Source organism: Sphaeramia orbicularis, chromosome 24 (genome assembly GCF_902148855.1).
Source record: "Sphaeramia orbicularis chromosome 24, fSphaOr1.1, whole genome shotgun sequence".
In the NCBI taxonomy this organism is placed as follows: Eukaryota; Metazoa; Chordata; class Actinopteri; order Kurtiformes; family Apogonidae; genus Sphaeramia; species Sphaeramia orbicularis.
In genome coordinates, this window is record NC_043979.1 from 17,120,435 (window position 1) to 17,147,780 (window position 27,346).

At 35.9% G+C, this 27,346-nt stretch overlaps 1 protein-coding gene across 1 annotated transcript; it reads right to left on the minus strand.

Moving 5' to 3' along the window:
* Positions 1-316: 316 nt before the first annotated feature.
* On the minus strand, positions 317-25,160 carry LOC115415617 (major facilitator superfamily domain-containing protein 2B-like). Its single transcript, XM_030129258.1, has 5 exons — positions 25,037-25,160; positions 17,228-17,353; positions 16,991-17,115; positions 930-1,051; positions 317-366 (listed from the first exon to the last, which is right to left on the minus strand). The coding sequence occupies exons 1-5, from the start codon at positions 25,121-25,123 to the stop codon at positions 317-319; spliced, it is 510 nt and encodes a 169-aa protein (XP_029985118.1). The 5' UTR covers positions 25,124-25,160.
* Positions 25,161-27,346: the final 2,186 nt, after the last annotated feature.

The window sequence follows — 27,346 nt, forward strand, 5'->3', positions numbered from 1 at the left end:
CCACCTTTCCCAGAGAATAGGCGAGCAAACCAAATCCTGCTTCACTTTGTAATTTACACAAGGGCTCAGTCAAGCCTGTGGCCAAGCGGCATGCATAGACGAAAATAAACACGTCTGTGAATTTTTTTTTTTTTTTTTTTTTTTTTCAGATGCTGGTTCTATACAGCATGTCATTTACGGGGCCATTACTGGACACAAACATTTATAGAACTGAAACTGCTTTAACTGTCAGGTAATTTGTCCGGTAATCAATCTGATGGAAACCGACTATTAGTTGATTACAGCAACAGACGATATGCTGCAATCAAAACTCTGTTTACAGATCGTGACCCTCCTGAATGATAACAGCTGGCCTTTCCTGGCTAACTTCACACAAACACACATCCAGAGACAATGAGGAAGGCTAAAAGTGGTAACCAGCATTTACCCTGCGTGAGGTTCCTGGCAGGATTGACCGTATACTTATCAAGTAGTTAGAATGACTTGCCATTACAGCTCGCCACAGTGCGGCTGCAGCGGTCTACACGCTCTGGAGCACATGTTATATGGGTTACCCCAGAGCAGAGATGCATGGTCTGGGCCATAATAACAAAAGGCAACCTAAATAACTACACTTCCCCTTTGAGGTGATGTATCTAAGAGCGTTGGGCTCTAATCGGCTGCACATCTCACTAATCAAAGTGTAAATCCTAAAAGGAGCCTGCGTGAGATTACTGTAATCATCACTTTAGATGCTGTTATTCACACTGCCGGCTACATTTTATCCATACATTATGTAACGTGTCATGTCTAGTCTATATTGCATCAATCAGAGCTTTTATTTGATCCACTCTCTTTGCTGCATGTGAAGTCCTGCCCGATCATCTCTAACATGCACAGGCTGATTCCTATTTATTGAAATGATGAAACATGCAACTTTTCATACTTACAGTGATGAGGGTTTGGTAGAGGCAGTAGAAACCGAGGTACCAAATGAACCTGGCGTTGATGAAAGGAGGGACAAACCAGAGGTAGAAGTAGGCGACAACCAAATGGAGTACAACCCACCATCCTGGAGGATAGACAGATGCAATATGTTATGGAATTGGTAAAAAAAAAAAAAAAAAAAACATCTGCAAAAATGACATTGATCAGAAAATATTCCCATAATTTGATCAAAAGTTACCTTTAAAAGCTAATTTAATGTCCTTTGATACTTTATGTATGACGTATAATCTTGAGAGACAGGATTTTTTTTTTAGATACCTGCAGTTTCGTGATTATTTTGGCAAGAGAATACAATGTAAAAACATCAAAAAAACATTCAAATGTTTCAGATGTTTAGTTTTATGTGTCGCCTGGATACATCAGAGAACCACATTATAGAAGCTGTAGTTAGCCCCCTGAAAAGCTGCTGTCGTTTCATCTCTTAACGGAGACAGCACTGGTGTAATAGTTTGTTATTTTATAATGTGCTTAATTTTATATCTCCTTTTTATACTTTTTTATTCTTTTATTCTATTTATTCTGTATGTTGTATGCATGTGGTTTATGGACTTGTGTCTGCAATAAAGTTTATTATATTATTCAAATGTATCAACATTTTCATTAATGCTTACGACTCCCCAAGTGTCAAAAGCTTTAGAAGTAAACTCTACCGAAGTGTGACCACACTCAAGATGGGCTCAACAACTTCCATTCAACAAAAATGGGAAAAAGATATGAACATTGTAATCAGTGTGGACATGTGGACAAAGGCATAGGAAGAACATTTTTCATCAACAAACTCCAATACATGGCATGACTTTGGTTGGAAAAACCTTATCTGTTTTTTTGTAACGCCTAAACAAATGTCCAAATTCAGTGCTGTTTCTGCACAGTGTTAGAGAGAGTGTGGAAAGGCTACAGCATGCAGCCTATTTCAGTAAAATGATGTTTTTTTGTGCAGCCAAACTAGTTGAACATTTCCTCCAATGCAAAGGACACAATTTATTTTTTTTGCAGTTAATTTAGCTCATTATATACATATATGTCCTTAACCCTATAAAGTCTGAACCATTAAATCATTGACAGAAAATTCCAGTTCTTTGAAACTGGCACCTTTAATGGTCCTTCTGAACAACAAAGAATTTTTTTTCAAATATCAATTTCCATGTATGACTTTCAACTTTGTATTATATTTGATACATCGGGTCTCAATGCTCAAATGTTATTATATTTGTTTGTTTTTTTATAATGCCTAAACAAAAGTCCAAATTCAGTGCTGTTTCTGCACAGTGTTGGAGAGAGTGTGGAAAGTCTACAGCAGATCATGGGCACATTTTTTGGTTGTGCCCACTCATTCAGCCCTTCTGATTGGAGGTAACCAAAATAATATGGACTTTCTATGACATCAGCTGCTCTTTTACAGTATTACATCTTGGTTACTTCCCAGATGAAATGGATTCAGATGATGTATACCTCCTAAAAATGTTGTTGACATCAGCTAAAAAATAGTGGTGGTCGGATCGATCCAAATATCAATAGTACCAAGTCCGTATCGGTATCAGATCAATATTAGCGTGGCAAGATCGATACTTTAGTTTGTGCGCATTGCGGTTTCATCAAAGAGGCGATAGCCAGGTTGCCGGACTCGCCACTTCTGTCTTAGTGCGGAGCAGGCACACTTTGCTTGTGTTTCGATGTTGTGCCATCCTGTGACTCAGCAGCGCAAAAAAAATTCCAGACATGATAATGTATGGGGGAAAATTGTTTTGTTCCTGTTCTATTGTTTCTGAAAAAAACTTATTTTGATTATAAAGTATTTTCTATTTACTTGTATACTTTGTCCTGATTCTGTCCTTGGTTTTAACTATTTAATAAGAAAAAAGGAAACGTCACAAAACACTTAAAGGTCATGAAAATGAACTGAGATTTAGCAATTTGATGATGCCTCCACCTTCATTATTGAAATGCATTGGGATCGATATCGGCAAAACTGGCCCTGTATTTATATGGTATTGGATTGATACCAAACAGTGGCAATTTCTCATAGACTGCAAGGGAAGCTCCGCTTCCCCTAAAATTACAAAAATTAAATGGTTAAATATGTTCGGTTGTGTTGACATTTCATTGACTACAAATGTGTTAGAACACGTTCATCTCACAAATGAGTTTGTTCAGAATCAGCTTTATCATAAATCAACAGACTCGATGTTGTTCACTTCTCATACATTCCCGTGTCGCTGTTTTCTCATATGATCTCTGCTCAGTGCATTTGCCTGTAGACGCTCAGTGTCCATGCACTTCAATGGGACTGAGTTTTTTTCATTGCCTCAAAACTGGATGGTAATTGGATAAATGCCACGATGTTGTCCCGCCCTCAGATGCCCGGCGTCTCTAGGGGTGAATGGAGCTGTGGGCGGAGCTTGGCTGGGCTGGACGTCAGGATTCCACATGCTGATTGGAGGATCGGTAGAAAGGCTGAATCCGGTTTGATTGACAGCTGTTTTGAGATCTACTTCACTGACACAGTTCAGTTTAATACTGTCGCGCATTCTGCTGTGAAATCAAGAAAGAAACCACTACGAAATGACTTGTTCATTTCTTGCACTGTAAATAAAACACACTCATTGTACTTCCTTGTTTAATTTAACATAATTTCAACATTTTCTTGTTTACTTGGTACGATAAGGTCACTGACCATTTTCTTAAAAAGGAACGGAGGGACGAGTTTATGTTTAAATAACTTGACTTTTTTTTATGTAAGCTGACAATGAGCTTCCCCTGTCTGAAAGACGAGCAGCCGCCACTGATACCAAAATATGCAGTATCACACATCACTACTAAAAAGCCATAGCAAATGTTGACTACAGAAGGAACCACCCACAAAGAGCTTTTTCATTTCAATTGTAGAAAACATGAGACTGATGGAACGCATGACTTTCACCCTGCGGCTCCAGGAGGAGCTGGGAGTGACAGTACTAATTAAAAACGGCTCATGTTGTATGCATGTTTATGTTAGAATTGTCATCCCCAGACCTCACTTTCTTGTTCTTGTTTGGTAAAATTCAAATGCCTATATATAAAAAGTGTAAAAAAAAAAAAAAAAGTTACCTTCACAGTATCTTTTACATTTCCAGATTAGAGATGACAGTGGCTTTGTTATGTAATTTTCATAGCTGTGTTCAAATCAGGCTACATTTCTATCAGATTACAGTGAGGCTAAGCTTGCTGGTGAATGATTATGTAGTTGTAAGTATGATAGGAATCTATCCTGGGAGGAACAGGCAAGCAGGGAAATACCACAACATCTCAAACCCGCATAACTTAGAAAGATGCAACCCCACACAGCTTGAACACACACAAAAACAGAATGCACAGCATACACTCAAGCAAACGCAGCATGAAGCGTTCCTGCTGGCCTGTGCTTTTCTCAGGACTTGAGTGATATGTGGGCCATGTATAATTCACAAGTAAACAACTGGTATATATGATTATGGTCGGAGTGAACAGCTGCGCCTTTCAAAAAGCACCGAAAAAAAGGCGGATTATGAGTGGTTATCGGTATGACTGTACGGCAAACACCCTCTTTTTCCTTTTCATTTATGGAAAAATCAAGTTGTTCATCGTATGGGAAATCTAAGTGATGTGGAATAGGGCGTGAAGTGAACAAAAACATCTACAGGTGGAGAAAGGAACTGATGGAATTTAGGTGACTGTGGCAAAAAAAAAAAAAAAAAGAAAAAAAAAAAAAAACACCACAGGGGCTCAGACCTCTGACCTGCTCTGCTCTGCACCAGGAATAATAAAAAAGAGAAAGTGGGAGAAAGAGGTAGAGAGCGAGAGAGGCCAGGAACGGTCATTTCTAGCATCGTCCAACCCGCTCACCTCACTCTCCTCCTGATTGTTTGGTTAGACAAAGGCCACTGACAAAGCGGGTGCTGCAGTATTGACGGGTTGGTCATTGGAGCGATGAAAGGACCCAGCGTTGGTGAATAGGATGGTTAGAATGTTCCTGCAAGATGAGTGTGTGCACGGACGCAACAATGGCACTAAAACTAGCGCACTTTCTCACACATTGTGTACGCATGAATACACATTCACACCTGTTTGAATAATTTCCTCATTCTTAATTAAGTCAGGGTTATTCTAATTCTCTCTAATCTCACTTGTTGTTATAATGTGACTGTTTAACCCTTAAAAACCCAAATAGACACCAGTGACCAAAAGCATCTACTGAGCTAAAATGTTTAATATAATATAATACATGTAAATAAATGGTGTAAAATGCAGTTTGTTAGTTTCATGGTCATCACATATGACCCATTTGAATGTTCAGAGGCTCTGTAGTTACCATGGAAACACCATCATTTTCTACAACAGGACTCACATTCAGCCTAATATGACCTGAAGTGGGCCGGACCAGTAAAATAATAGCAGCGGAAAAAAGTAAAATTACATTATAATAATATTTACAAAGTTTGATTAAAAATGTGAATACCATGAACAACCTGAAATGTCTGAAGTGCAATTTTAACAATGTTATGCCTTTATCATTTACACATGTAAATTACAATTTACAGATCACAGTGGATCTACAAATACACATTTAATAACAGGTAGAATATGATTAAAATTACACTGATTCCTCTTTAGACATTTCGTGTTGTTCATATTTGTTCAGATTATTCATTTTTTTGTAAATGGATAGTTTCTAATTTGACTTTTTACACTAAAACAAAGAAAATAAAACTGGAATTGTCATTATTTATAGGTTATTATGATAATATCACTGGTCAACAACAAATTTATTGTTAAGTTTTTGAGATGATTTAGGATTTTGGTGTGCTGAATCCAAAAATCACATTCATTTTGCTCAATCAGGTCAACTTTCTGAACTATGCTACATATTGGCTTTTTAACATTTTTGCTTACATTTATGGGCATTTTCACATCATATGACACAAAATTCTTTCATATTTCTTGCAATAAACGAGTTCTGAAGATTTTACTTTTGCCAATTTATGATTAATGTTTTTTTAATATTACAGGTGAATGAAATGGCTTCGACTAGAAGATCTTGCAAAAATAAGCCTGACGTATTCTGCTACGTCTGCGGTAAATACACCATTGTACCTAACAGGAATCCTGTTAGAAAATGATTTTTTTCTCTTAAAACCTATTTTGGGTGAGAACTATATAAAAAATCAACTGATAAAGTCACAAAAATGTAATCAATTTATGAGAAGATCAAATTTTTCAAAATCAAATTAGCAAAAAAAACCTGACCTGATTGAGAAAATTGGATTTAGCGGTGCAAAATGGTCCTAATTCAGTTGAAAAAACCTAGACAACTTGCAAAAAACATTTTTTTGTAACCCAGTGTATTTTACTGGTCTGATCCACTTTAGATCAAATTGGTCTGTATATCCGCCTGAGACCCATTAAGTAAACATTTTCACCATGTTACATTAAATAATTACCTTAATTGGAATATTACACTATTTAATTGTTTTTATATAATGTCCTTTTCAGTGGACTTTTTTTTTTTTTTTTTTTTTTTTTATCAAGATCTTTTTTATTGAAGTTTTCTCAATATAATACAAGTGCAGTGCTGAAAGGTCATTAACCCTTTCATGCACAGTGGTCACTCCAGTGGACAGCTGTTCAAAAGTGTTCTCTTGTATATTTATGGGTTTTGTTGTTTTAGTTCCATATCAGCCAACACGATGAACACTTATGTATCATCTCATACGTTGTAATTCATACCATTACAGTAAATTTCCTGTTCTACATAAACCTGATCTGCCATAACATGTTTGACTGTTAAAAAAAATTGCTAATTGGTGTTAAACTGTAATTAAAGGTTTTTGTTGTTTGTTTGTTTGTTTTGCATATTATCTCCATGCAGGTATTGTTAAAATGTGAGAAAATATCAGATTAGCAGCATTAAAAATGTTTTAATCTCATAGTTTTCACACAGTATATCAGTAAATACATGTTTCTTTGCTTCTAAAATTAAACGCATGATTTTTTAACTCCATGTAAAATCGGTTCATAAAAAAATAATTCAATCACATTGTTTTTTTGTTTTTTTTTCATGCCTAAAGAGGAATAAAAACACTTAGGAAAAAAAATCTTGATTAAGGTTCTCATAATTCATGCATGAAAGGGTTAAAGAAATCTTGAGCAAGCATGGGTGTAAATTAAAAATGCAGCTAGCACCGTAGAAAAAAATAAACAAACAAACAAAAAAAAGCAAAACTGAGCAAACAACAAACTATACATAAAATGATCCCTCTTCAGTTACTGCTAATGCACTAGAAATAATAAAGGATCACTATCACGACAGAAACCTGCGCTAGGAGTAAGCAGCATTGTTAAACTGCACTAAAAGTCAAGCATTTACAGGGTCTGGAATGTTTTTAGGAAGGGACCCCACACTTTCTGAAATTTCCCATTTGATTGCTGAAGTGAGTATGTCATTTTCTCCAGTTTTAAGCAGGACATAATGTCTTCTACCCACTGTGCATGAGTGGGAGGGAAGGCATCCCTCCACCTAAACAGGACTGCTCGTCGAGGCAGAAGGGCAGCAAAGGATAAAGTGCGTTGTTTTTCTGTAGGTAGCTTAACTTCACCTTCCATTACACCAAATAGAGCGGTCAAGGAGTTTGGTTCTAACTGACTTTTTTTTTTTAAGTAAAGCTCTTGTTCACACCAGAGGACAAAAATGCATTGCTGGGTCTTAGGAGGGCATGGAACCTAAACTAAAATGATTCTGACATCCTTGATTGTTAATATCTGAAGTGTAATATTTGCATTTCACAAATTCATCCCACAGGCCAGACTGGATGTTTGAAGGACCAGTTTTGTACAACACTAGATTCACCAGTAAAACCCACGGAGTTTGATCGATGACAGTGGATGGACACACTTGGATTATGTTCAGTTAATGGCATATTTTACTGAAAAAGTCACTTTTTCTTAGGTTTTCTCTATTTTTGGTATGATAATCCTCCAATATAATCACAGCATGATGATTAAAGTACATGGTCAGTAAATAAATATCGAAAAAGACCTGATTTTTACTGAAAATATGTAAAATGGAGAAGATAATATTATGATAAATGGTAATAAAACACTTAAAGGTTAAATAGAGAGAAAAATGTATTTGGGAACTAACAAAAAGTAGCACTGGGTCTTTATGGGTTAATTTGGGAATTTTTGATCATTTTTGCTTTGTTAATGCATTTTTGGAACATCAGCCTCAGCTCTTATAATGAATGAATGAATGAATAAATTAATTTTGGTTTTATATCAGTCATTGCATTCAGTACATCAATTGTAATAAACAAAAAAACCAAAAAAGGAATAGGCTAGAAGCAAAAGCTTATTTTTTTGCCTATCCTTTTCAACTAATACACTGCTTACATCAACTTAAATGTGTACAGCATCGAGCATTTACACCATAATAATAACAAATAAAAAATTAAAAAAAAAAAAAAAAAGTCAACAACAAAAACACATCTACCATCTCAATTCAATATTTCTGAATAATTGAAACTTAATAAAAATAAATAAAAACTATATTAAAAACTATATTAAAATTTCTAATTGAAATGATAACACAAGGTTCCTTAAAATCATTCAAACTGCAATTTTTTTTGATCCCACAACCATTAAAGTCTAAAACCGAGTTCTTAATACTAGATTTCCCATCAGATTGAACCATTTTGCTCAATTGGGAAATAAATACTTTTTTCCTGAACACAGTCATGCAGTTGTGGAGTACTGTAATGTGTGTAAATATGTGTGTATATTTATGTGCAGCCACAGAAATAAATTGTATTTTCTAATTTAGAAACAAAGTCACATTTAAAGCTTCAATATTCTGAAAATGAATGAATATAAGAAGCTGACGATGGACTGATTTGCAGAATAACATGAAAACTTAGTATACTGTAATATTTTTATGGTAGTTTTTGTCTTTCAATGACATGAATGATTGGATTCCAAAAATGAATTTCCGTCTCCATTCATTCTGGTTTTAGTAGATTTATACCCTGCAAAATAAACAATTATCTATGTTTGGGCCTCTTATAACATGTATCTGGCATTTTCGGGTCACTATTATACCTCTGACACATGATAATTTCCGTCTGGGATTAATAAAGTATTCTGATTCTGATTAAAATGGAAATGATTTAATATACCTTTCAGAGTGTAACTTTGTGTGGAGATGAAAAAGATTAGGAGAGATTAGGAAACGATGGTGTTACACCCTATTTTGCGGATGTCTATTATTGTTTTGCATAATGAACATGCACTTGAAACATCACCTATAGGTCACATATAATAGGTGTGTAAGGAAGTGTATGACCTGTGGCAGATCAAGGTCACAGACAGATTTGTGAAATGGGCACATGTACTGTACATAGTGTTGTGCTGAAATCTATAAAATACAAAGAAAACAAAAAAAAACATGAACCAGTACTTTTAAGGTGACTCTGTTGGTACGTTCATTATTATCTGAAGTCCACAGACTCCACAGTTTGACGTGCGACAGAGATAATAGTTTATCTGAGAGTCTGGATCAGTTTGTCATCATTTTTAGTTTGTCGTAAAATGAAGGTCACATGCAGTATGCCGACTTATTTTTCAGTCATCATTGCGTATACCCACTCTTCTAAATCCCCCTAATGCACACCATTTAATAATATCTGCAGCCAAATTGCTCATATTTTCCCCTATAGCAGGAGTGTCAAACTCATTTTAGTCTAGGGGTCACATTCAGCTAAATGTGATCTCCAGTAAAATAATAACATAATAACATATAAATAATGACAACTCCAAATTGTCGTCTTTGTTTTAGTGTAAAGAAAAAAAACAACATTAAATTATAAAATACTTACTTTTATAAACTATCCAAACAAAAAATATGTGAATAACCTAAAAAAAACCCTGAAATTTCTTAAGAAAATTAAGTGCAATTTTAACAATATTCTGCCTCAACGTATCATTTTTATATGTTCATTACAGATCAGATCTACAAAAGCACAAAACATTTAATAACAAGAAGAATATTGTTAAAATTATACTGAATTTTCTTTAGACATTTCAGGTTGTTCATATTTTATTGCTAGAGGATAGTTTGTAAATGTAAATATTTTCATAATTAATGTTATTGTTTGTACAAAACAAAGAGAAAAAATTGAAGTTTATTCAAGATTTTTGCTAAATTTAAGAATTTTTTTGCTTAATTCAAGATTTTTACTAATTGAAGATTTTTTTTTTTTTTTTTTTGCTTAATTCAACATGTTTTTCTTAAGTCAAGCAATTTTTAAATTTTTTTTTTTTTTTTGCTTAATTCAATTCAAGACTTTGGAATTTTTGACTTTGCAAATTCATCCCACGGGCCAGACTGGAACCTTTGTTGGGCCACATTTAGCCCCCGGGCCACATGTTTGACCTGTGCCCTATGGATAGTGAAGCCATGACCCGCCCTACTCGGCCTCTAATGGCCTTCACTGACTAGATTGGTTAACTTTAGGCATGAGCCATCAGGGCAGAGAGTAGGGGGGTCATGCTGAGGAGAATATTGCTAACTTAGCGCCTGCTTAGTGTTGGCCACCTCTGGAACCTGATTGGCCACCTCAGGTGCCGGTGCAAACCCAGTTGATTGACAGGTCACTGCACGTCTCATTGAAAGATGTGCGATTACGGGAAATGTGAACAAGAAAGGAAGAATAAACATCTTTCAACTGAGTGACACATATCGTGAGAACCTACTTTCATGGATTACATAATTCTGAAGTAAGTTTTAAGGTGGTTTCCAAATGAGTCACTGTTTTAAATACTGGTCATGTGACTGCACATTTAGAGAAGAGATTTTGTCACCAATAGTTAAACTGTATGAGTAGGCTTACGTTATGAAAGGCTAACGTTATCCTATGTTTACTCATGTTGAATACATTTCCATTCATGCAGCTGCTTGTGTGACCAGTAAAACCTACAAACTGCTCCTGATCAAGTCATGATCATTTATGTTATGTTATTACGCATTTGGCAGACGCTTTTTTCCAAAGCGACTTACAGGGGAAAACCATTTTACAATAATGAGCAAATACTACTGAGAGATTTTTGGATAATAAAATAGAATAGTCTTATACAGGGTGCGATTTGTTGGGGGGGATGGGTTTTTTATTCCTACTTCTGCTCAATGAATTTCATCCTGGGGGGTGGGGGGGGGGGGGGGGGGGGGGGGGACAACCAACCAACAGAAATAACAGGCAGGTTATGACTGAGTTTTCTTACACCTATGTCCTACATTACTGGCACTAACGTTCAACCGAACTATCAGCAGTCTGAGAATTCGTCAACATCCCCTTGCACTGGGGCACCGTAAAGGGGGGGCAAACATGACAAATTCCTGGGGCCTAGCATTTGTGTGCCCAGTAGATACAGGTTAGAAGTTGTGAAAATTTAACCCTTTCATGCACAAATTATGAGAACCTTAACCCTTTCATGTATACTGGTCACTCCAGTGGACAGCTATTCTACAGCTATTCTCTTCTATATTCATGGATTTTGTTGTTCTTTCTTTTTTTTTTTTTTTTTTTTTTTACACATATCTTTTTAAAGTTTTAAGACACTACATATCTTTTCTGACATGAATTGGTAACATTATGTAGATCTCTCCTGAGCAAACCTCAGAATCACAAGCCCTCCACATAGTTTTCACACAATTTATCAATAAATACATGTTTCTGTGCATCAAAAATTAAACATGTGGTGTCCAGCTGAGTGGACATTTTTGCAACTTCATGAAAAATAGGTTCATAAGATTGTATTATTATTTTATTATTATTATTATTATTTTATTATTAATATATTATATTTTATGTATTTTTTAAATTTTTAAAATTATTTTATTGTATTTTTCTTTTAATTTATTTTTCAGAAGAAATTTTCAATCGCATTGTTTTTTTCATGCCTAAAGAGGAATAAAAACACTCGGGAAAAAATTTTGATTAAGGTTCTCATAATTCGTGCATGAAAGGGTTAATCAAATTTTTTCCTAAGTGTTTTTATTCCTCCTTAGGCATGAAAAAAACAATGCGATTAAAAATTTTCTTCTGAAAAAAAAAAAAAAAGAATAATTTAAAAAATTTAAAAAAAAAAAAAACATTAAAAAAAATAATAATAAAAAAAATCTATGAACCTATTTTTCTTGAAGTTGCAAAAATGTCCACTCAGCTGGACACCACACGTTTGATTTTTGACGCACGGAAACATGTATTACTGATAAATTGTGTGAAAACTATGGGGAGGGCTTGTGATTCTGGGGGTTTATGCTCAGGAGAGATCTACATAATGTTACCAATTCATGTCAGAAAAGATATGTAGTGTCTTAAAACTTTAATAAAGATATGTGTAAAAAAAAAAAACAAACAAACAAAAACACAACGAAAAGAACACACAAAATCCATGAATATAAGAGAACAGCTGGAGAATGTGTACTCTGCTCCTTGCTCATGGAATATGCTGCTAAGAGACTGGAAACTGACTGAACTGATCTCTCTGAATGCTTTTAAATCCAAACTCAGAGTGTTAGAGAATATCTCAATGTCTTGCACGTGTTTTACATAGGTTGACTGGTCCTGTATGTTGTAACTCTATAATGTAACTGTATGTTGTAACTATGTGTTGTGCTGCCTCTTGGCCAGGACTCCCTTGGAAAAGAGGTTCTTAATCTCAATGGGATTTTCTTCCTGGTTAAATAAAGGTTAAATAAATAAAAATAAAAAAGAATAGCTGTCCACTGGAGTGACCAGTATGCATGAAAGGGTTAATGTAAGATCCACTGTATAATAGAGGAATAGAATAGAAGAGTTGGACATTGAAAGTATGTAAAGTTGCAGTTAGTTACGTGAGTTATGGACCACATCCCCACATATATAACTAAAAAAAAAAAAAAAAAAAAAAAAAAAAAACTATCATTTTTTGACAAATCGCACCCTGGTCTTATATGTCACTGTTTCTAAAATGGCGTTTTCCTGGACTACTTAAAAAAAAGGGCAAAAATTGAGAGTATACCCACTTCTCTGAGGACCACCAGTCACGTGAATAGTATTTTCATTCTCTTTCTAAAAACATGGGGGGAAAAAAAAACCCTTTTAGAACAACATCCCTGTTAGTGTGGACAGAGCATTACTGTCGCTTTGTCATTAACGGGGATTATCTTTTATGACAAAGTTTCTCAAGGTTTAATTTGCCACTGGGAAGGTGGGTTTCCACAATCTCAAAACAATAAACAGAGCAACACCCAAGGGGGCGTTTTAGGGCAAAATGACTCCATCCTAAAGAACTCTGGGGGAAGATATAAATCGCTGTATGTCTGGACATGGATGTGACAACCAGAGGCTAAAAGCACTTCCTGTTGGATGGGCACGAGGGGCTTTCCAAAGGGGTAAAAAACTCAGGAAGTATCTTGCAATCTCATCACAAATACAGGGCGACACAAAAAAACGGGAACTTTTAACAATCCAATAAAACCAAGAGTGATGGAAGAAAAATATTTTATTCATAGTAACTGAAACCTTAAAACATGCCATTTAAGAAACAATGATGGAATTTTCATTTTTTTTAAATTACAGGGTGACCCAAAAAAACGGGAATTTTTGAAGTGCGTATTGGCAGACATGAGCAAGTGGCAGCACTGCGAGACAGTGACCTTGAGCAAGTAAACACACCCCCATTTTAGTAACCACTGGCGGCTGTGCGAGAATTGTTCGGTAACCGTGTGATCTCAAGATTCCATAACGTTCCCTGGCCCCCTAGATCACCAGATTTGTCCGTTTGTGATTTTTTCTTGTGGGGCTATCTCAAGAGTAAAGTGTACACGACTCGACCAAGAACTCTGGATGAGTTAAAACAGAGAATTCAGGATGAAATTCACAGTATCCCAGCTGAGATGTTGCAGCTGTCAACGAGGAATCTCAACAGCAGATTTCAAGAATGCAATCGTACAGGAGGACGCCATCTACAGGAAGTCATTTTTAAAAAATGAAAATTCCATCATTGTTTCTTAAATGGCATGTTTTAAGGTTTCAATTACTATGAATAAAATATTTTTTACATCACTCTTGGTTTTATTGGATTGTTAAAAAGTTCCCGTTTTTTTGTGTCACCCTGTACTAATGATCGTACACTCTGTATAAAACCCCCCACATATTCCACACAGAGTATTCACAAGGACACACAACAGGCTTTCACACACACACCTACAGCTTCCCAGGAGTAATAAAAGCTGATTTAACAGCCATCAGCATCTGTCTGCTACTCAGGGTGACTGGCTGGCCACTGCGGACTTGGTCTTCCTCCAGCAATGCCAGCTTGTGTATAATCTATGGTTTATAATGCAGTGGGCATTAGAACCTCAGTGTGTAATTACAGAAAGTGACACGCAACTGTGTTCAATAGACATTTGCACACACATAAGCTTATGAAATAATCTCTGGAAATGGTGATGAGTGGAAATCACGGTAATCCACAATCATAGACTAAACTGCACTTACTCTTTAGGATCATAAGGCTCTGAGCAACAAGGGCAAAAAGAAAATTAATTGATGCCCTGGGTTCAAAAAGATGTTATGTAAAATTCTTAAAATGTCACTCAGCAGCACAGTGGCATTTGATTTATAAAAGAATTCCTTACCGACTTCCTTGTCTTTGTTGTTGGATATCAAAAAGCAGAAGTAGTCACACCCATAAATCATAAAGAATCATCAGAGGGAGCGTCAGGGTAATTAAAACACAATGGCTGTTTACTTAGTGCAATCCTCAGGTGAGTTTCAGGCATGAGCATTGTCTCAGAATCATCCGAAACTGGAACACAACTCGACTTTGTTAAGATTCCACACAGATGCGGTGACAGTAGTTAGGAGAGAGAGAGTGGGAGCAAACCCAAACATGTTTCATAACTAAATTATAAACCTTTACATAAGCTCAGCTGTATGCCAGCAGCAGCAGGAGGAGGAGGAGGGGGCAGGTAGTCAGGTGGTTTTGTCTTAAAGGAGTCATTTTGCTTTTTTAACCCATAAAGACCCAAACATCCACTGTCGACCCAAACATCTACTGATCTAAACTGTTTAATTCCTGTTGATTTATTAATCCTATCAATCCATGTCAATAACTGGTGTAAAATACAGTTTTCATCTTTTCATGGTCATCAGATATGACCCATTTAGATGTTCCGAGGCTCTGTAGTGAACGTGGAAACACCGTCATCTTCTACAACATTGATTCACCAGTAAAACCCATGGAGTCGGATCAATGACAGTGGATGGAGACACTGGGTTTATGGACTTTTTCTTCAGTTTTCTCTGTTTGATATAATAACCTTGAACTGACTTGGAGTTTTTGCGAACATCTAAATTAACCCTTTCATGCATGATGTCTACATTTGTGGACAATAATTTAAGATCATTTTCCAAAGGGTTAGAAGGCAATATTCTCCAAACCACAGTTTCTATAGACCCTAATACAATGAAAAAAAAAAGTATCATCTTAGTTTAGAGTTCGGACTGCTCACATTTGGTTTATGTTCAGTAAATCATATATTTGCTGAGAAAGTCACTTCTTTCTTCAATTTTCTCTGTTTTGATAAAACATTTGTATTTACTCTGAGTTTTCAAGAAAATCTGCATTAAATAAGGGAAATTAACCCTATAACGCCAAACATATATTGATACATGAGTTTTGAAGCCCTCTGCATGATCAGTGTGATTTTTTTTTTTTTGAAAAACCTGATGTATACAATTAGATACATGCAATACACAGACAATCCACCAGGGGGGAAGAATTTGTTTACCAGAAGCCTTTCCAGTGACACTACAAGATTGTCATTAATGAGGAAGGAGGCAGAACAATGCCAGTTTTGAAAAGGAATTACCAATTTGCTAGATGTTTCAAATTAAATCAAATCAAAGTTTATTTCTATAGCACTTTACAACAACATAGTGAAGCCAAAAGTGCTTTACATCTAAAAGCATGATTATATTATAAGATTAAAAAACAGGTTAATCAGGTATGTAGGTAGGTATGTTTGTTATATTACATTGTAGTTTATTAAGAAATAATATTTGAGCATTGAGACCTGATGTATCAAATATGATACAAAATTGAAACTCATACATGGAAATTGATATTTGAAAAAAAATGTTTTGATTGTTCAGAAGGACCAATAAAGGCTCCAGTTTCAAAGAACTGGAATTTTCTGTCAATGATTTAATGGTTCAGGCTTTACAAGTTAAATATAGGAAATACATTTTTACAATGAAAAATGCAAAATATAGAGGATAATATTACAATAAATAACGTTAAATTGCTTAAGAAAGGTTAAATAAGGAAAATGCATTTTAAAACATTTCCTTGTGGTATATAAACTGTAAATGCTATGCTTGGGTCTCAATTCTTCATTAATTCAACTCCACAGGTCCATCTCAACCTTATTTCTGAGTAATGACACCAGAAAGGTCATTTGGAGCGCTGGCCCTTTAAATGCACATGAGCCACTTCATGCCCCACCCCCTCCAGGTTGTTAGCTGTGCTCTGTCCTGTTCAACCAACAACTGAACATTTTAGGTAAATGGCTAAAAGTTTGGACATAACCGCTGCTGCTAACAAACAATTATGTCGTACTCGGAGAAATGTTTGTCAGAAGTCTTGACCTTATATGTGCAAATGTAGTGATATAACTATTTATGAAACGTAACAAATTAAGAAGGAATTAAAACAAGTAGTAGAAATCCACTTGATTTTTGCTAAAATGAATATAAAGATAGGTTTGCAGCACCTGGAGGGTTCAAATTCAAACTTATGAACTATTAGGGTCCAAATACACCAATAAATGTACCAAAGACTAATAAAAGTGGGTTTAGCAAAGTATGACCCCTTTAAGAACAGAACACCAATGAGAAACTACTGGAGTTATGTAAGAAAAATGTACAAATTAGAGCATTAAACTCACCAGGGCATGAGTCTGCCGATCTTGGTCCATCTGGTCTTTGTAATGAAGAATCCAACTATTGGATCGGTCACAGCCCCCCAGGCTTTACCGATGAACAGCACCATGGAGGCCTGGAAGGCGTTGATCTGCAAAGCACGACACAGACAAATTGGAAATGAAACTACAAACCGTTACATAATACACACATGAAGTCATAAAAGGCAGCACATATACCAGTTTTGTTTTTATATTCATCACCTGAGCGACATCGAGCAGGTAGATTTGCAGGAAGAAGGCTGTGGCGCTGGCAGCTACCTCCTTGGGTGCACCGCCAATGGCGAAACACAGTTTACTGGATATCGACAACTTCTGACTCAAGTCAGTCTGTGAAGACAAAGGTAACAAGGGAGGAGGTGGGGGGGTTCAATTAGCTTAATGATGTTCAAGACCAGGCTGCTAATGAGTATTTTTTTCCAGTCTAAGCACTTTGAGAAGCCTCATTCCAAATGGGTAATGAGGGAAACAAAATATGCCAACACCACGCACTGACATGCAAACACAGGTTTTATAAATGTTTACGATGACAAGAGAGACATAAACTTAGCAAGTGAAAAGGAACTAACATTATTCAAATATTACCTATTTTATTCAGGGAAGGGATTATTACACCAAACCCATTCCCTGAATGTGAGGTAGGTATACTAAAAATAACATGTTGTGACACCAGTGGCGGCTGCTCGTCTTTCAGACAGGGGAAGCTCATTGTCGGCTTACATTAAAAAAATGTCATACATAAGAGTAGCTCAGAAAAGAAAATACATAAACAAAATTTTAAAAAGAAAAACCTTGAGGGAAGAGAGTTAGTACCATCTTCTATGTTCAGTCAAAGTCAGGTTTGCTAAGGTTATATATAGGGATGGGAATCGAGAACCGGTTCTTTTGAGAACCGGATCCCAGTAGCTCGATTCCTTGGAATCATTTGCCTGCTTAATGATTCTGCTTATCGATTCCGCCTTCGTTGCACATGCGCGATGACGTCACGCGTACGCTGCATTGTTTTGGTCAGAATGTAGCCAACATGGTGTTGAGGTAGAAACGGTCTAAAAAGATGACACCAGGTCCACTGGAACACTGGCAAAGCTTCCATGTCTTCAAAAGGGTGGAACTCCAATCTGCTCAGACATTTGTCCACAGCATGCGATTCATTTACAGGAATGTCACATATTGATACACTACTTAGCGGCGCTTGTGAATCTAGTGGCAGAGTGAACGCCGGGCCATCATCTGGGCCCAGTTCCAGTTCCAGTTCCGGTGCAGGCAACAAACGTCGTACCCCCTCAAATACAAGTGTCCGATGGTAGGGGAAAGGAAATGAGGTGCACAATAATGGGAGACGAGCAGAGTCGAACCAGTTCCACATAGTGGAAATGTGGCAATAGAGGAATTAGTAAAGCGTCTTTAGTTTCACTTTCACTGTACGCCCCCCTCAAACCGGGCCCGGCGTCATCTGTTATTATTTTGTACATACTGTATATCTTATATTTTCTGTGCAGATGGAAATATAAAAGACAGTTAATGTAAACACACCCGTTTGTCTTCTTTATTCCCTCACCCAATGAGAAACTGATAAGAGAATCAATAAGGAATCGGATCGATAAGCAGAATCGATAATGGAATCGGAATCGCTAAATTCTTATGGATTCCCATCCCTAGTATATATAATCCAAGGCGCCCAACATTTTTAAAATTTTCTTGTTCAAGTCGTGTGAATATTTTAAGTGTTGTGTTTGCATTTTATAAATTCATCCCATGGACCAGATTGGAACGTTTGGCGTGCCGCATTTGGCCCCCGGACCACATGTTTGACACCCCAGGTCTAAGTGAAACAGTTTCCAACACATTAAACTTCATCTCTCAAACCCAACTCCATTCAACAAGTTTCTTTCATGACCATTGTTATCTTGATTTTCCCAAAGACAAAATAAATTCCTGTTAGCATCTCTCATATGAAATAAGGTGTGTCATTTTCAACAAAATTAGTCCATGAAACCAGACATATGAGTCAGAATTACTGAATCCTGCAGTCATTCATAGTTAATCCTATTTCACTTCTATTTATGGAGCTCCAAAAATAACATTCCTTCATGTAACAGTTGATGATTCAGAGGAAGGTAAAGAAAAGGAGTCGTTACCAAAGGGTTTTTGCTGGTTACAGTCCATTTGCTATGATAAATGCGGAAGACGTGTGTGGTAATGACACTGTTCTCATCTGAAGAATTCCACCACACGCCCAAACACTCCCACACACACAGTCGCAGTTTCCCACCTGACAATCTTTCAAAGCACTAAATCATCAGTTCCTATATTTTCTTCTCCTTAAGCCAAGGATGTCAAACTCATTTTAGTTTAGGGGCCACATTCAGCCCAATGTGATCTGAAATGGACCGTATACTAAAATACTCATAAGAACACTTAAATTATAATCCAAATTTTCCTTTTTGTTTTAGTGTGAAAGTTAAATTAGTTTATGAAAATGTGAATAACCTGTTTTTGGATTATGAGGTACATCAGATTTGGGGTTACATAACTGCGTAGTTATATTTTATGTACATTCAATTGTATAGTTATGGTTGTTACAATATAAAAATTCAGTCAGAGGAGAAAAAAAAAACATGTACATCCTGAAATATTTTTTAAAAATAAGTATAATTTCACCAATATTAAGTTGCAGCTTAACAATTTAACAGGTAAGTGACTATTTTGGTAATTTCTGCATACATTACACGACAGCTGCAGTTCCAGTGAGGACAGTGAGTCAACAATCTACAGGTCCAATGTGGTCTACAGGGTCTGTAAGGTCCACCTCTGCATGAACAGTGAGTGGACCTGCTTTGTTAGGTACCATGAAGTAAAGCAGGGGTGTCAAACTCATTTTAGTTCAGGGGCCACATTAAGCCCAAGTTGACCTCCAGTAGGCCAGATCAATAAAATAGTAGCATAAAATAACCTGTAAATAATGACGACTCCAAATTTTTCTTTTTGTTTTACTGCAATCAAAATTAAACTAAAATATGTACATTTACAAACTATCCAAACATAATGATGTGAATAACCTGAAAAAACTGAAATTTCTTGAGAAAATAAGTGCAATTTTAACAACATTACACCTCAACTAACCATTATATAATGCATATTACAGACTGAATCGACAAAGGCACAAAATATTTAATAACAGGAAGAATAATGTTAAAATTTCACTTTCAAAAGTTCAGGTTTTTCACATTTTATTGTTAAAGGATAGTTGTTAAATGTTAGTATTTTCATAATTTAATGTAAGTTTTTACACTAAAACTAAGAGAAAAATTTGGAGTTCACTATGTATAATGTAATATGTAATTGTGTAATGTAATATTATGTTTTTCATATTAAACTAAAAAACTTGGAGTCATTATTTATAGGTTATTGTGCTATTATTTTAGTTGAGATCACATTGTATTTGCGCTTTGCAAATTCATCCCATGGACCAGACTGGAACCTTTGGCGGGTCAGATTTGGCTGCATGTTTGACACCCCTGATTTAAAGGGTTAAAAAAAGTGACAATTATTGCACACTTGGTGACAGATGCTAGTATTTTTGAACATTTAACCTAACGCCAAAAATAATAATGCAAATTAATCAATGTTGGAATTAATCACTGACATATGCCAGGCTGCAAAAATCAAATAATATTTGATCCACTTTTTATGTAGTATATTGAAAAAATATATTTTTTTGTGTTTTTTGCATCCAAAAAAAAAAGGTTTGTTACATTATAAACACGGCATTTAAAGGGTTAAAAAAGTGACAATTATTGAGTATTTGGTATTTTTATTTACGGCTCAAGTTGATGAAATAGAAAAAAGAGTTAAAAGATTTAAAAACAAACTGTATGAAAAATTTTTGGACATATTTGGCACACTTGGTGCTTCGTAAGGGCCTTGCTGGATGGGATACCGCTATTATTTTACTTGACGTCTTATTATGTTGTACATGGCCCCTAAATTCTGTCGATTGTTAATATTTTCAGTGTAATTTTTGCACTTCTGAAATTCATCCCACAGGCCGAACTGGACATTGGTGGGCTGGTTTTGGGACGCGGACCTTATGTTGACACCCCTGCTCTTTGCTAACAAGAAAGCTGTTGATGCTTAAAATGCTGTCTCTGCTTGAATCTGTCTGTGGATGTGTCAAATAGAGAATCAGACGCAGACCCTCTGTCGGCTGTTTGCATTGTGGTCTATCTGAGGAGCTGGAGAAACCCACCAGAGTCATTGCTCTCTGCTAAAACCATCACTACTACGACTCGACGTGTGTGTTTTTCAGCGAGGAGGGCACGCTTTCATCTCAATACATGAATAAGACGAGACACAGTTGGGAAAGCTAAGATTTATGCCTGTCTCTGAGGTTGTGCACACATATCAACCTTTGCCTCTTCCAACTTTTGGTGTCAGACATAAAGACAGTCTAAGAAACACACACATGCACAAAATAGTGTCACTCCACATCTAGCGGCTCCTTCTCGGCCCTTTTGCTACTCCCCTCGGAGCTTTTATGAAAGAAGGAAATCACCAAAGTAACCACAGGCTCGACCGACACACTGTTATTATCCGGCTCACGTTTTCTCTTCCTCCTTCTTTCGCCCCATCAAAACATAGAGGGGTTCGAGAACGACAATTACCAGGAGGGTGGTGTGTAATTATTCAATCACAAGACAAGCGGGTCAGAGGTAAGTAAAGGCTGCACCGTGGTTCCGACTTCAAAATTCTCTTTTCTTCCACTCTCACTGCAATTACCCCTAATTGGAGAGAAAATCAAAGTCTTGGGTGTCTGGAGAGCGCTGCTTAACTGATGATGTGCAAAAATACTCCACGCTCCCTCACTACTGAATTCTTTCCCTCCAAACTCATACTCTCAATCTTTCATTTCTGAGTTCTTATCATCAAAGAGGATAAACAGGATATCCCTTCTGCTGTTGTCTGGATGCACTGGAGAACAAACCAAACCACATAGGCCCAATGCAGCACACACACACATATATATATATAAATATATATACAAAGAAACCGACAGGCTGAGGGTAAAAGAAGCTTCAGCAAAGTTCAGACTGTCAACAAGCAAAGGGACAAGGACAGATAAGACTAATCTCCAAAGTTAATGAATGCTTAACACTGAGGGGAAAACAATTTAAAATGTCTGAACTAGCACTGCAAGCAATTTAAATCAGGGCTGAGGATAATGCTGGAGCAAAGAAAAGAGGAAAAAAAAAACAAAACATCTAGGCAGCTGTAGTGGTTAAATAAAGAATGTTTACATCTAAAAAATGAATTAACGGATTATCAGGCAAATTCTAAGTATCAGGGTTATAAAAGGGATTCCAGATCTGTGCCATCCTTCAGATTATGGAGAATAAATATGAAAAGAAAAGTTGATTATGTCAGTGATGGCATGAAGCCATTCAATAACAACACTAAGCGCCCCGAGGAAACACAGTTTTAACAGCATGGAGAATTTATCGCCTGTCATTACGATTATTATATTTCTTCTATTTTTCCACAGTGTCTTTACGAGCACAGATGAATGAGTGTAATATAAAGAAAACACCGGCTCTGTTAGGGGTACGTTTATGATGGATGGGGAGGGGTATTCATGAGGAATTTAGCAAAGACATTTCACTCATTACTCACTATGGGTCTATCATTTAGTTTCATTCACAAAGAAGAAAAAGCTCTTTTATGTGTAATGTTCCAATCAGTCAAGCTTATTGGTCTTCTACATAAAAAGTCAAAGCTCCATGTGAAACTACACTGTAAAAAATGACTGTAGAATTAATACCAAAAAGTTGTAAAATTGCAACATAAAAAAACTGTAAGTGATAATACAATGCAAAGTTGTTTGTTTGAAAAGATTTTTGTGTTAACGATTGAATCAAATATAGCTGTAGTTCTTACAGGAAGAGTATGTGAACAAAACCAGATTTGTATGTAGAATAGGGGTGTTAGAAATATCGGTTTTGCAATATATCGTGATATTTCATTTCACGATGCTGTATCGATATTTTTAGGTATTTATTCAAATGCAGATATTATGGAGGTTCATTTGTTTTTTTGGTTTTCTTTCCTGTTTATATCTTTATTATTATTTAACACTGTTTTAAATAATGGTTATTGAATCATCCTAAAGCACTTTTTACTGTCTGAGGCAGATGGTAGTTCTTTTGGAAACTAGGAGAATTAGAAACATGTTGTGATATAGCATTAGATCCTGTTGTGATCAAATAAAAATGTGTTTAGTATTTGTGCAGATTTCTGGTGTACTTCAATTCTTCAAGGAAATAATCTTAAAAGAAAAAGAAACGAACAAAAAAATTGCCTTTTTAACAGTATCGTGATATATCGTGAATATCGTATCGTGATCATAGTATTGTGACTTGTATCGTATCGCCAGATTCTCACCGATACACAGCCCTAATGTAGAAATGATGTATTTCTATGTTTTTAGAAAATAAAACTGTAAATTGAAATACAATATGGCGCCGTTTAAATTGCAAGACCATAATGTTGAAATAACGGCATTTGCTTTATTATATTATATACATATATATATATATATATACATATATATATATATGTATGATATATAAAGTTATAAAAAAGTGAACATTTAAATGTAACATTTTAAACTTGTAAATGAATGGGTTGGTAGAGTTGGTAGAGTGGCTCATCCAATAACCAAAGGGTTGGTGGTTCGAATCCTGGTTCTGATGATATGTTAAAGTGTCCGTGGAAGACACTGAACCCTAAATTGGTCCCAGTTGGACCTGGTGGATTTGGAAAGTGCTTTGGACACCATGAAGGTGGAGAAAATGTGCTGAATAAGTGCAGTCTATTTACCAGTTAAATCTACATGTTTAAATGTTAAATCTACATGTTACTCCGTAAATATGTTTACAGTTGGATGTTTTTTACAGTATTGTTCTGGAAACCACAGCTGCCAGTTTTTTCCCATAAAAATAACAGGATTTTTTTTTTACAGTGTAGTCTTTCAGTGAATGATGTGCTGCCATATATTTATCTGATCACTGCTGATTATTGAAAGTAAAATCCTCCTGGTTTTATTAGAATCCTCCTTAACAAAGACGTTTTTGTTCTAGATTATGATCTTCACTGTCAGCTCCACAGAGTCAAAGTAGAACTAATATGACAGAACATTAGAAGGGCAGACGAGATGAGCCGGTTGTAGAACTGGTTCTATTGTATGATGTAATGCAGTTTAATGAACACTGTAGCGAAACAGAGAAAAAAGTGACTAACAGCAATGGTATTGCATTACAAATGCATCTGAAACACTGTGAAATCTGATGTATACCTTCCTAAAATACTTGATTTGGGATTTTAACTGAACTCAAGAGCAGTCTGTCAACACTGTTTTCAATATATTCCCTCTCAGACTAACAGTATGGAGTTCTGAGTCTTATCACCTTCCATCAAATACCAATCATTGGTGCAGTTGTTATAAAGATAAATGACATAAGATAAAAAGATATAACCGTGACTCAATTGTCTTGTGTTTACAGATATTGAACAGGTCATCCCTCTGTTTTCCACTGTGTTTCTTCCTATTATGGCTATGATTAGAACTGTCTCCGTCCTAAGTCCACTCATATCACCAGGATCAAACAGAGAAAACAAGCGCTCATCCCATCAGTGGAAATGACCGTTCTCTAATGAAAACAATCAACTTTCCAGCAGCTGAATTCACTATCAGCAGGATTATGGTTCGCGGAAAACAAAGGAGCTGATTAATCACAGTGAGATAAGCGAGGGAAAACAGATCACATTCTTCTTTTTTTTTTTTTTTCAAATCTCTATCTAATCGTGTGGAATTATTGAAAGCTGAGCTGCAAACACACCAGATGAGATTAAAACTATCAGGAGGTTACTTTTACTGACAGATTTCTACCATCACTGGAGTTTAAATGAATGTCATTTACTGTTGAATAAAAACTAAAAAAAAAAAAAGTCTCTTACCTGGTGTGGAGTTTTGGGGAAGAGCGGTTCAGTAGGTTTGATGAACTTCCCCGCTGAGCCCTGTGCTCCCTTCTCTCCTTTGGTCATGGCTGAGAGACTGTGTGTGAGACGACAGCCGTACTTGTGCGACTGGTGTGTGACGGAGTGTTGAAGTGAGTGTGACTGTGACTCTGTGTGAGCGAGCGTGCGAGGAGCCTGCCACTGTGTGCCGTGTGTCACAGGGTGAAATGGATGTGGCTCTGACTCCGGGTGTGAGTGGGAGTGTGTGTGTGCATGTGAGTGTGAGCTCCAGGGGCCGGCAGCTCCTCCTGCTCCTCTGTGACAACTCTGCTGCTTTCTGCCGCCATTCACATGCTGTTTGTGCTCTGGAATGAGGCCAGAGAGAGAAGGGACAAAGTCAGACGGGCGGTGCTGCAACAAACGTGTATGCAACAGCACGCACACAGGGTTTCATAGGCTTGTTCAGCAGCATTATGGGTATAAACATCATCCCAGACAGGTTAGAAAAAAAAAAACAAACAACATCATCCCAGGGAACATCATCAATATCTTAATAAGCTCTTAATAATCTTAATAACATAAATAATGACAACTCCAAATTTTTCTCTTTGTAAATGTCAATATTTTCATGTATTTACACTAAAAAAGTTAATGTTGCAAAAAATGTGAATAACACTGAACAAATATGAACAACCTGAAATGTCTTAAGAGAAGTAAGTGCAATTTTAACAATATTCTGAACAAGTTAGAAAAAAAAAAAAAAAACATCATCCCAGGGAACATCATCAAATATCGCTTAATAACCTCTTAATAAGATCTTAATAATTAAACATATAAATAATGACAACTCCAAATTTTCTCTTTGTAAATGTAAATATTTTCATGTATTTCAAAGTGTAATTTTGCAAAAAATGTGAATAACCTGCACAAATATGAACCACCTGAAATGTCTTAAGAGAAGTAAATGCAATTTAACAATATTCTGAACAAGTTAGAAAAATAAAAAATTTAAAAATTAAAAAAAAAAAAACATCATCCAGGGAACATCATCAAATAGCGCTTAATAACCTCTTAATAAGCTCTTAATAATCTTAATAACATAAATAATGACAACTCCAAATTTTTCTCTTTGTAAATGTCTATTTCATGTATTTACACTAAAACAAAGTAGAATTTTGCAAAAAATGTGAATAACCTGAACAAATATGAACAACCTGAAATGTCTTAAGAGAAGTAAGTGCAATTTTAACAATATTCTGAACAAGTTAGAAAAAAAACAAAATTAAAAACAAAAAAAAACAAAACATCATCCCAGGGAACATCATCAAATAGCGCTTAATAACCTCTTAATGAGCTCTTAATAATCTTAATAACATAAATAATGACAACTCCAAATAATTGTCTTTGTAAATGTAAATATTTTCATGTATTTCAAAGTGTAATTTTGCAAAAAATGTGAATAACCTGTACAAATATGAACAACCTGAAATGTCTTAAGAGAAGTAAGTGCAATTTTAACAATATTCTGAACAAGTTAGAAAAAATAAAAAATTTAAAAATTAAAAATAAACATCATCCCAGGGAACATCATCAAATAGCTCCACAAATCGGTCAATATTTCTTTTATTATACTTTTTGAAGCTTAGAGCCTCAGTATGATTACATAAGGTCACTGATGGAATAAGGCACGTGTCAACATGTGGCCCGGGGGCCAAATCCGGCCCGCCAAAGGGTCCAGTCCGGCCCTTGGGATGAATTTGTGAAATGCAAAAATTACACTAAAATATTAACAATCCTTTCAGTTCAGGTTTCACATTCAGAACAATTCAATCTCCAGTGGGCAGGACCAGTCAAATACTATCATAATAACATGTAAATAATGACAACTCCAAATTTTTCTGTTTGTAAATGTCAATATTTTAACATTTGACATGTAAAATCACAGTCTATTTTCGTAATTTCATTCATATTTTCCTGTATCTTAAAAATAAAGGACAAATCTGTAAAATAAACAGTGAAAATTCTGTTACATTCCAGATTGTTTTGTTTTTACAGTGCACCTCCACCAGGTCTCAGCTTTCTACAATGATGCAGAGCATTATAATTTGGAATCTCGAAGAGTGAGGTTGCACACACAACACACACACACACACACACACACAGTATAGCACACAGGTATGTCCTGCAATGCACACAAGAATACAAGCACAAACACAATATGAGTAAATTGTTCTTTGTGCATGAAAACACACAGAAACAGGACAATGCAGATGAGGACAGATGCAGATATAGAGTACAACAGAATAATCT